This window comes from Parus major, chromosome 5, assembly GCF_001522545.3.
Source record: "Parus major isolate Abel chromosome 5, Parus_major1.1, whole genome shotgun sequence".
NCBI classification, from domain to species: domain Eukaryota; kingdom Metazoa; phylum Chordata; class Aves; order Passeriformes; family Paridae; genus Parus; species Parus major.
The window spans coordinates 36294414-36309021 of NC_031774.1; the positions used below are offsets into that span (position 1 = coordinate 36294414).

Consider the following 14608-nt stretch of genomic DNA (forward strand, 5'->3'; position numbering starts at 1 on the left):
TAAAAAGGAATTGTCTTAAGGGTTCAAATTATAACCACTTAAACAAAAGTTAGAATATTTTCCTCATTTTATTCTGTGATGTCTTTGTTTGAATCTATTTCTACTTGTAGTTTAGAATTTCTTATTAATCTATTCACTTTTTTTTTATCTCTTACTCTGTAGTCCCTGGATGGATTTGTATTTGCACTAAATCAAGAAGGAAAATTTTTGTACATTTCAGAAACTGTCTCCATCTATTTAGGCCTGTCCCAAGTAAGTACATGCTTTCAATTCTAGAACATAACTGTGTATGATGCATTCTTCTAATTATTATTATTATTGAGAAAATAATAATTTGGTTTTTGTATTTTGCGTGGATTATTGAATTAACTGTTTAAAGTTGCATTCTGTTCATCCTGAGACACAACTGGAAAATGCTTCTATAGTATTGGATGTTGAGATGTGTATGAAAACTTTTTGCCACAAAGGATCATTATTAATTTATTGAGAACAAATGAAGTTTCTTTTCTCAGTTGTTTTGAACTTTAAACCTCTATACCTGATAGGAAAGGGACACTCTAATAGTACTTCCCTTGTGTCCTATTACTGGATGTTTATGGAGTACCCTGCATTATCCAGGGAGCTGACACGATGACAGGGAGTCATTTGGAGTCAAGAAATGCTGAAAGAGACCATTAAAATGTCTTGCAGGGAGGGTTCCAACAAGGACACATTTTGATGCTTTCACCAGTGCTCACTAATATGAAAAGATGAATTTATAAAGTATAGTAATTTGGGATGTTTTTGTTTGGGATTTTATTTTTTTTTTTCATTTAATTTCTGACAACTGTTTATCAAAGATTAAAAGGCAGGGCAGAAGTGGGGCAAAAGTTAGTTGTTAATGTTTATTCCTAATCCTGCAGCATTCAGAAATGTTTAGGCAGGATAACTTCTTTCTGCTTGCACTTAGAAATGAAGCAGAAATATTTTGCATGATGATTTTCAGAGTGGGACCATCAACTTCTACTGCAGTCACCCTGAGGAGGAAAAGAAAATCTGAAATAATACTTATTTGAGCTACTTTAAATTGGGACCCACACAGCTATGAGGAAGCAACTATTAGCATAGGCTACTTACTGTCAGTTTTGCTGTACCCCACCAACAATCAAATGGGAAATTTTAATATTTGATGACAAAAAAAGACTAATTTTAAATATTATCTGGTGAGAATATGAATAGAAGCTCATTAAGTCCTCCAAGAACATGCAAGCAATTGGCTGTAATAAGTTCAGTAATTGTTATTTTGTGCTGGCTTTGGCAAACCCAATGATAGAAATGGAAGCAAGAGCTGTTTCTAGCTCGTATCAGTATTCTTGTCTCTCATTAAAGTCCCTCGTTTTGTAATAGCCTTTAATCCCTGACTTAATCTGTTTGGGAGTTAGTATCAAGAATCTCACATTTTGAAATCAGTGCACCACCATGTTGCTAATACAGTAAAGAATTGGAACTTTAATGTTTATTATTGTCTTATGTTCATATTAATCTGGTTTATGCATAGTATCCAACAAAGTCTAATAAGCCAGTAAAGAAGAAGGATGGATAATTAGTTTAAGCAGGTAAATGCTAATTAGGAAACTCCTGAAAGGCATCCATTATACACTAGCTTAAAACAAATTTTACAGCCCTGGTTAGTGGTGTAATCCAAATTCTGTCAAGGCAACTGCATTTTCTGTAATTGAGATGTGTATGTTTGCTTTGCATAACAGATGGCTCTGTATGCTTAGACTGATAGCTAGGAAAATAATAATTGCATTATTCTGGCCAAAAGAATATTAGCTCTTGGGTTTTGGCCATTTCAGTCAGTCCTCCTGCCAGCACAGCATATGCACATATATGGATTGGATTTTCAAGGAAATTGATGCATCTGGAATAGTGTGGCCATCTGAAATATCATCTGTTCAAGAAAAATTTGGCTTTAACCCTATGTTAGTCTCCTGTTAAAAGCATTTTCTGCCACTGTCTTTCAAACTATACAGTTGATAAATCTCTCCTTACTCTGAACTCACATCATGTTGTTCAGACTTTACACTCCATCTTGATCCATATACATTTCAGGAAAGGGTTCAGTTAAATGAAGCAATTTTTTTTGTGTATTAGATAGAGTATTAGAAATATCAGGGCAAATATTTCCATGTATTCACCACTAAAAGTACTGATGGAAAAATTACCAAAAATCAGAACTAGTACTATGGATTTTTACAGGATAATAAATTAAATCTACTGAGATTTACTAAAATATCTGAGTTTTTTGCTTTTCTTCTCTTCTGTCTTTATGGAGACATTTTCTATTTCTAAGACCTACGATATTTATATATTTTTGATATATTGTTCTCCTGGTACAGCATTATATTGCTAGCCTCTTAATAATTTTAAAAGAAGTGCTGTAGCTGCATCCTACTAAATCACTAGTCAAAGCTTATTTTTTGCTAAAAATATTGGCAAGTCTATCTGTAGAACCATTTCTCAAATATACATGGAAATGCTACAGTTTTCACCATACCAAACTTAAAATACTAGTGAATTCTGAATTTCTGGGTTGGTGTTATGTGATACATGAAGTGTTGTATTTCTTGACTGCAAGTAAACAATGATATACCCTATGCTGATACTCCAAAACTTTTTATTTGTATAGAACCTCCAGACAGTGTTACACTTAAAGGCATTATAATGTACATTACTATTTGAAATATCTTCATCAAGTGCTGACTTCAGAGTCTTACTTTCTAGATAACTTATATCTCTAAGACTTCTTCCTTGTTTGGTGGGGGTTTTGGGGGGCTTTTTTGTGTTTATTTTTATTTTTAACTAGTATGCACAGAAATAATGTAAAATATATTTTGTATTTGCAAAGCAAAATCTCATGTCTCCTAGATAAAGGAAAATAGTTTCTGTATTGAATCTCAGCAGGTGAAAACATTTATGGTAGTCAATTTTACTCTTTTCTGAACATTCAGAGCCAGTGGTGCAAAACAAATGGATGCCAATGTTGTAAGATAGCTGCAGGACTAATAGTAAACAAATCTGATAAAACAATATCTTGGAAGGTGGCCTGGAAATTATAATAATAAAGTTACCCCTGGCAAAACTAACAGTATATTTGAACAGTAAACGAAAACCACAATAAATACCCTTTTGACATTACAATGAATATAGCTTATGTGTAGACACCCATCAACATATATATTTTGAATAATTTTTTGAATAATTTATCTTCCAGCTAATGCTAACCAAGAATTTTAAGCTAGTTTGGCAGATGTATATTTCAGAGAACAGAGATACATTTCTAAGTTTAGGAAAAGAGAGTTAGCCGAAAATTATGAGTGAGAGAAGGTAAAGAGTCAAAGCAAGAGAAATGGACCAACAGTCTCCCAGTTAAAGAGTCTATGTATATTGACTTTAGTCTATATTAATTGTCATAGCTCAGCTTGAGGCAAGCTGAAATAGTTGAACATACTTTCCAGTTCTTTCATGAACTGTAGTATTTGTTGAAAGACCCAGAAATATCTTCAAGTTGGACAGCATTATCTGCGATGGTGTAGCCAATACAAACATCTATTTAACTGTGTCTCTGTAGTGATGTAAAAATGTTTGGTCTTCATACATTTTCCAAGTTAGAAGGTAATCTTTGGTATCAGGGTAACTTCCATCTTTGGAATCCTCAGTCCCTGACTTCCCTTTAGAAATGGGATGAGATTTCAAAAGAAAATGTCTAACCACTGAAGAGGCACTCAAATCGCTCCTTCCAATACTTAGAAGTCCATGTGAGTGCTTCCCTAAGAGATTTCAATTCTCTAGAAAAGTCTAAGTCTCTATGTGTTTGAGACTTAGACCAAACATAAATACATAAATAGTAAAAAAAAACCTATTGAAACGCATAAATAGTAACAAAAAGGGAGAAAAGTCTATCCAGAAACAGAATAAAAATGTGTTATCCAGAAAGGATAAAATTGTCTGACATATGATGTTTCAGGTTCAGTGGAAAATATTATAAGCTAATAATCTGGCTAGAATGCTTTTACATTCAGGAAATAAGTTCTTAATCACCTCTTACTATAGTTGTACTCAGCAAGGATTGGATGTGTAGTTTCCCACCTCTGAGGTCCACATCTTAAAGTAAAATATTTCCTACCTTTGCTCCCACTTGTCCAGGACACAGAGCAGGTTTGCAGATTGGCCTGTTGAAAAGAGAGCTCACTAAAAATGAAGAGTGCAGCTGTTGGCATAATAGGAGATAGATAATAGAGATGAAAAAGGAAGAAAACAAGAATAAAATTTTGAGACTTTATCCTTTTGAAAATAAAGCAGGCAAAACTTACAGGTATGTTACGGGTATACTGTGTTACTGGTAGCATAACCTATTTCCTTATTTTCCCTTTCTGTGCATTTGTTCTATGAAATGGCAAATAAAATTATAGCTACAGCACACAAGTACAAGGTCAAATAAATGACAGTACTCATTCTATTTGTGAAGCTATTCTGAAAAGGAACCATGGTGCCAAATGTGGTTTATTTGAATAATAAAGAAGAATTAGATTCCCCTGATAACTTGGCTGAGGGCCAATAAATCACTGGAGGTTAAGAATGCTTTGCAACTGCCATGTATTTCTTTTGCTTTTACGAAGCACAAACCTCAACTACTATGCTCTACCTGTTTTTCAATGCAAATCAAGTTGAGGTTAGTAGATGGTTAAAGGATTGCTTTTGTGCTCTGTTTGCTTAAAAAATAATATAAAGCAATCTTGACACTTGCACTGATTCTGTAAATGCTATCTTATTTTCCTCCTATACCATTAAAAAATAAAATATAATAATATAATAATAATAATGCAAAAAATAACAAAATCCAGAGCTGTAATTTTTTTAAAGCAAAACTATACAATAACCAATTGTGAAAAGAACTTTCCCTTTTTCTTTGTGATGTCGTTGTTTTAGTGTTCTGAATTTAAATACTTCTACATAAAAAAGATAATTTCTGCTCATACAGTAATTTGGTAGACTAGCACTGATAAGTTTTTAAAAATTTTTCCCCTTTAAACAGAGCAAATAAAAGCCTGGGAAATTCTGTGTTGATCATGTAAGGCTTTAAATTTTTTCTTCCTTTACATTCAACGTAAGAATATTAATTTACTGTTGTATTTTATGCTAAAAGAAGTGAACAAGGGAGGAGTTCTATTGAAATAGAGCAGCTCTGAGGATTCCGAGAGCAGTAAGAAAATATAAGTATCAAAATAATTCAGAAACAGTACAAGGCACAGTGGCACATTATCAATTTACAACATTTAAATTGATAAATGCTTGGTGGTGAAGGCCTACAAGGGCACTTTGAAAAGCAAATAGCGACCTGCTGAAGAAATTGATTTTTCCCCCCCGAAAATGACTGCATGATGCATCATTTGACTGCATGCTGTCCAAGTGCTTGACAGAGATAATCTCAGCAATCCCACGGGTGACCTTATCGTTCTCACCAGGGCAACTTTGTCTAGGTTCTGACTTTGTGCATGTCAAGGTTTCTTCAGGCAGGATCCTTAGGGGGAAAAAGTTCCTCTGTTCGATCCAGATATTGAACCACTCTTGAAGGCACTCCCCCACCCCCAAAAAGGCAAGCTTGTTTCTTTTCTTCATAATTATGAATGAACTGAACAGGGGAAAATATCTATAGACTCAGTATCTTTGCTGAAGCCATTATTGCCTTCTCAGTGTAGCTTAGCTTAGCTCTTAAAGGAGAAAGGATACCTGCCATTAGAGGTTATCAGACGCAGCTGAAAGACTCCAAAATATATGGCACTCTTTTACATAGCAGCAACATCCCACCTGCTTTCTTTATCACACTCACTGTTCACAGCTTTTTTTTTTTTTTTTTGCCATCCTCACAGTATTTAATACCAGTGCCTAATCATTTTTTCTCTATTCTGTTGTTTTGGGTTTTTTTTTTAAATTCCTATCCCAACCCAAGAACTTTTAAGACAACTCAAGTGCAAATGACAACCTGACAGAAGTCCTGAGCATCAACATCAATATGCATAATTTTGCATAGACACTCTGTAACAACCTTCACTGTATTGTCATGGAGAGGTCCAAAACACTTAGGCTATTTTCTCTGGTTATTACCAAACTGGTTTTGTCTTGCACAGAGAAATATATTGCCCAAACTGTGATGAATAACAGCATTTTAAAATTTTCAGTATCTTTTTATGTGCTTTATATAATGAACAAACTATCCTTCATGTGCAGTTAGTGTTAATTATAATTACTGGCTAGGAATCTGTTGAAAGCAGAAAATGTTGTGCTCTGTTTGGTACCCCAAAGCTGCTTTACCCACTGCCTTTGACACCCACAGTTCACCGTATTCAACCTCTTTTACCTCCCTCTTTCATCCACAACATTAATTCTGAGTGAACAAGACGTGCTTCCTTGCTTTTGACAAGATTTGCTGCAGTCTCATGCGACAAAAACCCAACACTCATTCCAGATTCAGAAAGTAGGATTTATAACAGCATTTTAATTTAATGTTGGATGTCGAACATATAAAGAGATCACAGTAGTACTAGAGCTGAAAATTGATGCCTTTTTTATTAGTGTCCTCTCAGAAGTGGGTGAGCCGCTGTTTGTGCAATGGAGCACAGAGCACCACAGTCAGATGAATGAGGATATGCTATCTGCAAGGAATCATATTTCAAACCACTGTCTGCTTCTATTGATGTGCTCAGAGTTGAAAGGTTATGCTAGTAAATGCCATCAGAATTTTCAGCATTAGAAATCTGTGGAATAATCCGCTGACTGTCACTTTGTAGAGAGTCCAAATGCAATACATGGTGATGATTTAATGTTTTTTTTTTTAATTGAAATTAACTTATTGTTACTGATCACATTGTTTTGCTACTTCTTCTACAGTGTGTTTAAATACTACCAACAGTATTGTCTTATAGGCTCCACTGAATATAGCTCTCTGTTGAGTTAACTAAAGGAATCCAGAATGTCATTTTACATGAGAATCATGTTTCTCTTATTTATTCTTTTGAGCATATTTTACCAGCCATTGAGGCTGAAACATTGAAAGCCTTTATGCAGAAGGGATTCACTGGTTAAAATGAATCAGATTCTCCATGCAATAAAATATAGCCTCATTGGTTTAACACTTAAAGGCTGAAGACTTTTTATGTCACTTAATAATTTCTACCATTTTCTGTTAAAGAAAAAAACATTGATAAGGTATTTTTATTGCAATTCTTAACTCTTTCCCATACTGAATAAGACTGAAAACATTAATAATCAGACCATTTGCTTCCTGATGGATGCAATGGTTTCAGATTATTTTAATAAAAATATCTGGGGAAAATGGGTAAGACAGTTTAGGTATTTTATGTTTCTCTTTCCTATTAAAGCAAATAAAACAAAGTTTTTCTGAATTAATAGTCATATTATCCAATTTAGCTACACAGTACTTTGGTATCTTCTTTGCATTGCATTGTAATATTCATGTGGAAGTTGGAAAATATTCTGTAAAACAAACAGTTGTGGAATAATTGGGGGGGTTGGGGGGGAAACCAGGCACTGGTGAGAAACATATAAATTTACCCTAAAGATATTTTCTATGCTTTTTGGGCACATTTGAGGTGAGGAGAAAAACCCCTCAAAGATAAGAAATTATTCTACCTTTTACGAGTAAGTTCAAAAAAGTCATTCTGATGGTGTGTGATGAAAATTTCATTTCTAAAAAGAAAAATAAAATTATAATTAATAGATTTTGATTAATAGTAAGAAAATAATCCTTTCATTGCTTATAAAATGCACTGATTATAAACTTTGATTTTCTTTTACATCAGTATTTGAGTCAGGGAAAATGAAAGCCATGACTCAAATATTTTCCGTTGTATGAAATGATTCAAGATTTGTAGCAGAGAAGCCATAGGGCTACTTGACAGAACTTCCATTCCAAGCACTTGAGATGGGTGGGTCAATCCACAGATATTCAAGGATTGGTTTAAGGTTATGAAGGGAATAAAACAGTGCCCATATGTTTTAAAAGCACTGAGTGGTTCTGAGCTAAAAAATAATGCTGCAAAAATAAAATATAAAAACCTACTTTAAACTCAGGTCAGTTCAGTGATATCCTCAGCTTCAAATCCTCACTGACAGTTCTACCAATCCAGCTAAGGGGTTGCATATGAAAGCACAAGATCAGGAAGCAGCTCAGAAAAAAAGATGGGAAATACATCTTACTCTGCTTTTGCCAGCATCATGTATTATTACAGCTTTGGTCAGGACTTTACTTGCTCTGTGTTCAGTCAGAATTAACAGAGTAATACTACACTGGGAAGAGAGGATTGGTAAGAGAACAGGAGCTTTCCAAATTCTGTGGAGAGTATCTTCACTGGGATCTAGCCAAGAGAACCTCCCAAGTCAAAGGCTAATGGTGTTTAATCCCCAAGGTTTGTCATGGAAATTCAAGACAATCATGTCCATGTGCTATTTCTCTTCCAGCATTAATCTACATTCTTTTGTCACTCCCTATTCATCCTCAGCATTAAAACAGACCTATGCTGCTTTAGATTTTAACCCCATGTTTCCCTGTAGTACCTTCTGGCATTTGAACCAAGTTGCCATCCAGGACATCCTCTGCCTGTGCTTCCAATTGCACAGCAGCTGACAGCAGCTTCCTGGTTAAGTTACAGTGTGAAAGGGAAGGCTCCCAGGTTGCTTTCCGCATTTAGGGGACAGGGGGAAAAATCAGCAGAAAACTTGTCAGGCTTACTGAGATCCTTTATCCTACTTGCTCAGCTGAGTTCCTTAACAACATCCACACTGGAAGTTCTCTCTGCTGCTTGTTCATACCTTCAGAAATGCCTGCATTCGTCCTGAATAACAGCTCCACATGGATGATATTTACTTATCGTTCTCATGGCACTCCCACAGAAGGTTCCTCTGCAGATGAATCCACAGAAGAGCCAGTTTAAAGCCATTTAAACAAGCTAGGCCATCAAAATCTAACATCAGGACCGACCCCATTGCACAGCCTGCTCTAGCAGCGCTGGCATAGCCAAAACCAGCCATGCAGCAGAGGGGTACTTCCACTGACCACATGATGAGGTAGTAGAAAACTAGGAATTCATTTTTCCCAGACAGGAGCTCAGACATGGCAACAGAGTAAAGTGATAAACTTCCTTAGCCCAGAATTAGAAATTTAGGGCAAAAAGGCAAGAAAGGAAATATCTTTCTTCAACAAAGAGGAGACATGTCTGAGGGCAGGAATTACCTTCCTTTTGGAGACAGGAAGCATTGGCATATATTAGAAGGATGGGAAATTAGTATGAGCAGACAGACAAAAGAAATACAGTGTGAGCAGACAGGAAGGGGAAGACAGAGAACATAGCACGCTGCCCCTGCTCAGCAACAGACTCATAAAGAGACATGCTGCTTCTTCCTCAGCAACCAAGCGAGATTTTGCTAACCTTTGATATTCAGAACTCACAGCCCAGCATCAACTCAAATAGTCTGGTTCATACTCAAGATATATGAAAATAGTATTTTAAAGGGCTTATTAATATTCAGGGAGTTTTGCACCCTTTGTGACTTTGTATTTTCAAGTCTTCTTTTTCCATTAGCTACATGAATGCTAAAAATGTATTTTAATATGTAGCAGATGTCTGAGACTTTTTGGGAATATCATGATTCTACAGAAAGGCCTTTGAAACTACAATCAAGCCACTCAATTGGCAATAATATTATGAAGTTTGGCAACAGTAAAATATAAAGGGGAATTTCTCTATCACACAGATCTATAAATATGGTGCATTCTGCTCCTACTGTAATCCAGATAACTTTTAAAGCCTTTGTGTTAATAAATCTAGCCTTATACTAATAAAAGGTATGACAGAATTATTACCTATATTAATTATTTTATATTTGAGATCCTGTCTTTGGGTCTTTTGGGTGACAAGTATTTTCTAGTCTGAGTACTGCTGTATTCAGATGTAGCCATTACAGTCAGGCATGCTCTCTACCTTTCCATACTGCCTTTCAGAAAGATGTCTCATTTGGGACAGCACTTATTCATGCAGAAGTGGTAAATACAAAGCTGTATGCATTCCTGAGATTCCTTGAATAGTAATGGAGCTATCCATGTATTCTTACTGAACTTCCACAGCATATGCATAAGAAATTATGAAAATTGTAACTGAATCTCTTCTATGTATTGAAGCAGCATATATGAGTCATGACTTAAAGTTTGTAGGAAGAGATGTTTCCTTTTCTGAAATTCATTAATCCAGTTGGAGAAACAGGAGCTTTCCCTTCTATGTTTGTTTCTCCTGTCATGACGTGAGTCTGATCCACAGCTTGTAAATCAATGAAGAGATTTCACGGGTTTTTGAATGGTTCTCATTTTACTCTGTATTACCAATATGTTTCTTATTTCACATTGGGAATGAAGATATATACTTTAAGTTAATGAGCAATCCCTCTGTCCCTATAAGCAACTAGTACTTTGAATAAGAGTGACAGTAGTTTCTCCTTTTTGTTTCTTATTTGTTATATTACTGCTTGCAAGTTTTAAAATGCTTTGGTCATATGATAGCTCAGTTTCTTTGTCCTATCTCCAATTTTATATATTCAGATTGAGCTAACTTGAATCAACTTTATGTTAAGGCATTTTAGAGGATTCTTGCATTAATTGTAATTGGTATATACTTTCTTTACTGAACCTAGTGTGCAGATGAGCTAATGTCTAACCATTGAGACAGATGCATTCCAAAGACATAACAATCTTCAGGATCAGAGTGGTTGGCTAAAAAATTGAAAAATATATGCATTTTATTAGTTGCATGTTTGGGAGGAGTGAACATTGTGGTATTTTTATCATCTGCTTCCTGTCTTCTGATTCAGTCTGTCTTCCTTGTTAGCTCCCAGATCAAGTTTGGATGTACTGTTGCTTAAAGGTGCAATGGCTTCCAAACAGAAGGGGAAACTTCCAGACAGGGGAAGAATTGTTAATATAAACTAGTTCAGTCACTGAAATGAACATAAGCAAATTCAAGTTTCTAGAGATGGGATTTTCTTTCATGCTCATCGCAAATACAAGGATAGAGCTTTCCTGCTTTTTGTTAAAAATGTGTCTACAGAAAGAATTCTGTGCACTTCAAATTGAATTTATTCCAGGTGTTTTATTTGGCTAAATCAATGTAGTAATGAACAATACTTATTCTATTATCCTCTTCTGTTTTGATACGACTACACTCCTCTAGGTTTATGTACACTTGTGACTGTGAAGAAAGATCTCATGTGTTCAATGGACAGCAACTAAAATAGAAATATGCAAAACAAATTATGCTTTTTCCTTTCTAAGTGGTTAGGAGCTATTCAACTGCTACAAGCATATTAGTGCTATACCTAATTTGGGCTGTGATGTGACTAGATCTGACACGGTCCAGTCTGCATTCTCATGATGCTTTTGGGTTAAATCCCTGCAGATTAGGAAAGTCTGCAACCTCCCTGAGAGTGAGGGTGAAAATTCTTGTGAAATAATAAGAATAATAAGTAAAACTGGTAAAAAAACCCCATATATAAAAATGTAACTTTTACAGCTCGTTAATTAAAATTGACATTGAAGGGATTTTACAGGACAAAAAGACTACAAAAGGACACTACCATTTTAATATGTTTTGGAGTGTTTTCAAGCTAGAAAATCATATAATTCTGGAATCTATTCACCTCTTTGTGAAAACACCAGTCTACAATTTTAAATAGCGTTTGTAGAAATTAAAAAAGGTAAACTAAAAATATTTCAAAAATGTCACAGCTTCATTGTGATAGCAGATGATATGGCCTATCCCTTCATTGTCATCTAGAACAGCTGGGAAGGTGCTATGAAAATAATGGCATGTCTTTTAAAATAACTGCAAAACCCAAAGGTTTTAAAGGAGATTATACATTCATACCTATATTTGCTATTTTGAATCAAGTTGTTGATGTGTGATATTCTTTCTTATGACATTAACACCCATGTCATGGCAATATCAGAATTTGCATATAAACAATCAACATAATGAATTGGAAGTAAAAAATGCAGGGTTTATTTTTATTTTAAATAAAACACATATCCTGAAATGCAAATATTTATTCTCTGTGTGTATAATTACAATGTGCCCATGATAGCTGATAATTTTCTGATTCTTTTTTATAGCCTCATTTAAGTAATATTTATTCTCTTGCATCCATGGTCTTCATTCAACACTGGACATCTTAGTGAGCTGTAGTACAGGGGTTTTTTTGGTTTTAACCTTCAAAGGAATTTAGCTGAGCAGATGCTACATTGAACTAGTCAGAGTAGAAAGGAAATGATATGGCTTTTAAAGGGCACATCTAGCATATCTACTGGGCTAAAGTAATTCTGGCAATGCTTCAAAGGATATAACTTTTGATGGTAAAGTAGGTAGGCTACAGAATGAAATCACATATGGCAAGCTGTCAAAGTCTTCCTACACATTCAGTACATTTATATAAGTGCAAATGGATGCTGCTTAGATGGAGTCCCTAGCAATTTCCTGTTAAATCTGCTCTAAGATTATCTGATATTATTTGACTAAATTATCTGTAAAAGCTGAGGACAACTTTTATGATCAAATATTTAGAAATTAGTTTTTTCTTTTTGGCAGATTATCTGAAAAATGAACTGCAATTGTATTAACACTTGAAAGCAAAGGGCTTTCAGTAATAGCAATTATATCAAAACAGGGATAATGAATTGCTGTATATCAACTTGAAGAGGACGTATTTATAGGTCAATGATGTCAATAGCTATAGTTCTCATAGACACCTCATTTCTTACCCTTTTATTCCTTGCTAATGCTAAGCAGACACAGTTTTAACTTTTAATGAGATTGGTGACTATGAGAATCTCATTTCACAATGGAAGGGAAGTTTACAAGGGATGAATATTTTTCACCTCTCAAAATTCAGCCATAAAAGTTGTTGCCCTTTTACAAATGCTGCATCGATGATTAGCCACCCCCTCCTCACTAATGAAAATAAACCCAAATGGTCATTCATGCTTATTACAAAGACAAACTTTTAGATTTTCTTTTTTAGATATATTCTGTTAGTTGTGTTGAATAGCCCTGTAGTATAATGACAAAATGCAGGATGCCTTACAGCATTAGCTTGATAGCTAGGAGTATGCATGCATATTTATTTATATATAGTACAACTCTGTGAATCTGTATGGGTGCATGATTAAAAGAGGAACCTCAAAGCTGTGCTGAAGAGGTCTTTACCTCTGTCCCACACTGTCCCACATGAGCAAGAGATAAGGAATGTCTAGCTGCAGCCTTACAACCCTGTGCACATGCATTTGCTTTCTGATTTTTGGCCATGGCTGTCCTTGAGAGCTATGGTAGGATGAAGCATATTTAGTTTTACTGGGGGAAGGTGCAGTGTGCTTAGTGCTATTAACTGCTGAAGGTTGGAATCTGTTTACAGGGGATGGAATCTAATGAGATTTGGCCATGGAAGCTGAAATCCCTCTAGACAGACCTTTATATTCATTTGGCCCCTCTCACACACTTATGCATGGCAGTAGCACATGTTCCCATCACAGCTCTGAGACCTCATGCCAGATATAAGCAATCAGGCTGTCTAGTTATTCACTTCTTACAGAATCCAAGAGCAAAAGGAGTTCAGAAATGCACAGCTTTGGTGAGGTGCCTGTCTCTTATTTTGGCTCCTATTCTGCAGCTGCAAAATCACACCAATATATTAATCACATGAGTCACTGTAGAGATCACACCCTTGGCCCCGATCATAAGCATAGGGCATTGTAGATTGTAGAAGTAAATAGAATGAAGGTTTGTATTGATCTATTTAAGCAGTGGTTGCTTGCTCAGTGGCATATGACTCGGACAAATCTCAGTGTGCTTTTATTGGAATGGCAAATAGCCTCTTGCTGGTATAAAGGCAAATCCATCTGCCAGTTTCAGATCCATTTTGTAATAGAAATGGGAATGTGACAAGTGCTCCAAAACATCTTACTGCTTTAACATGAGTGAAAATAAAAAAGCTGTTGTGTCTAGACTGAGCCTTAGCTGAAATTTTCTAAATTATTCAGTCTGAAACAGATGTGTGTCCTGTAAAAATTTCTAAACAGTGGTAAATTTGACAATGTGACAAGGAACTGAAAACAGTTTTGTGACAGATAAGTGTTAAAACAACAGTAAAAAAAGGTAATGCTACAAATTGAACTTGAAATAAAAATAGTATGAGGAGAAGAAAGGATAGATAAATCATAACAAAATCGTAAAATAGAGTATGAGTAGAAGAAAGGATTAATATGTCATAACAAAGGCTTGGATCCTGGAAACATGAACCCAAGAATTCTCACTGAAAGCTGTGAAGCAAGTGATAAATCTATTCAGTTAAACCTTTGAGGGACTGGGGCTTGGACTTTTCAACTGTGGGAACTCTCATTAAAAGCTGTGGCAATCTCACCAAAAACAAAGCAAAAGCAAAATTTCTAGAGAAAAATTATGGGCAAACCTGTTTATTAACAATACTTGAATTTCTGTAGTAAAAAAGCACT

General features: G+C 35.2%; 1 protein-coding gene across 1 annotated transcript in view; it reads left to right on the forward strand.

The window, feature by feature from the left end:
• The window catches only part of NPAS3 (neuronal PAS domain protein 3), a 589490-nt gene that overhangs the window by 408136 nt on the left and 166746 nt on the right, over nt 1–14608 (forward strand). Inside the window, exon 4 of the mRNA XM_015632068.2 lies at nt 163–252. Coding sequence (XP_015487554.1) covers nt 163–252 — 90 coding nt within the window. The remainder of the gene's footprint in view (nt 1–162; nt 253–14608) is intronic.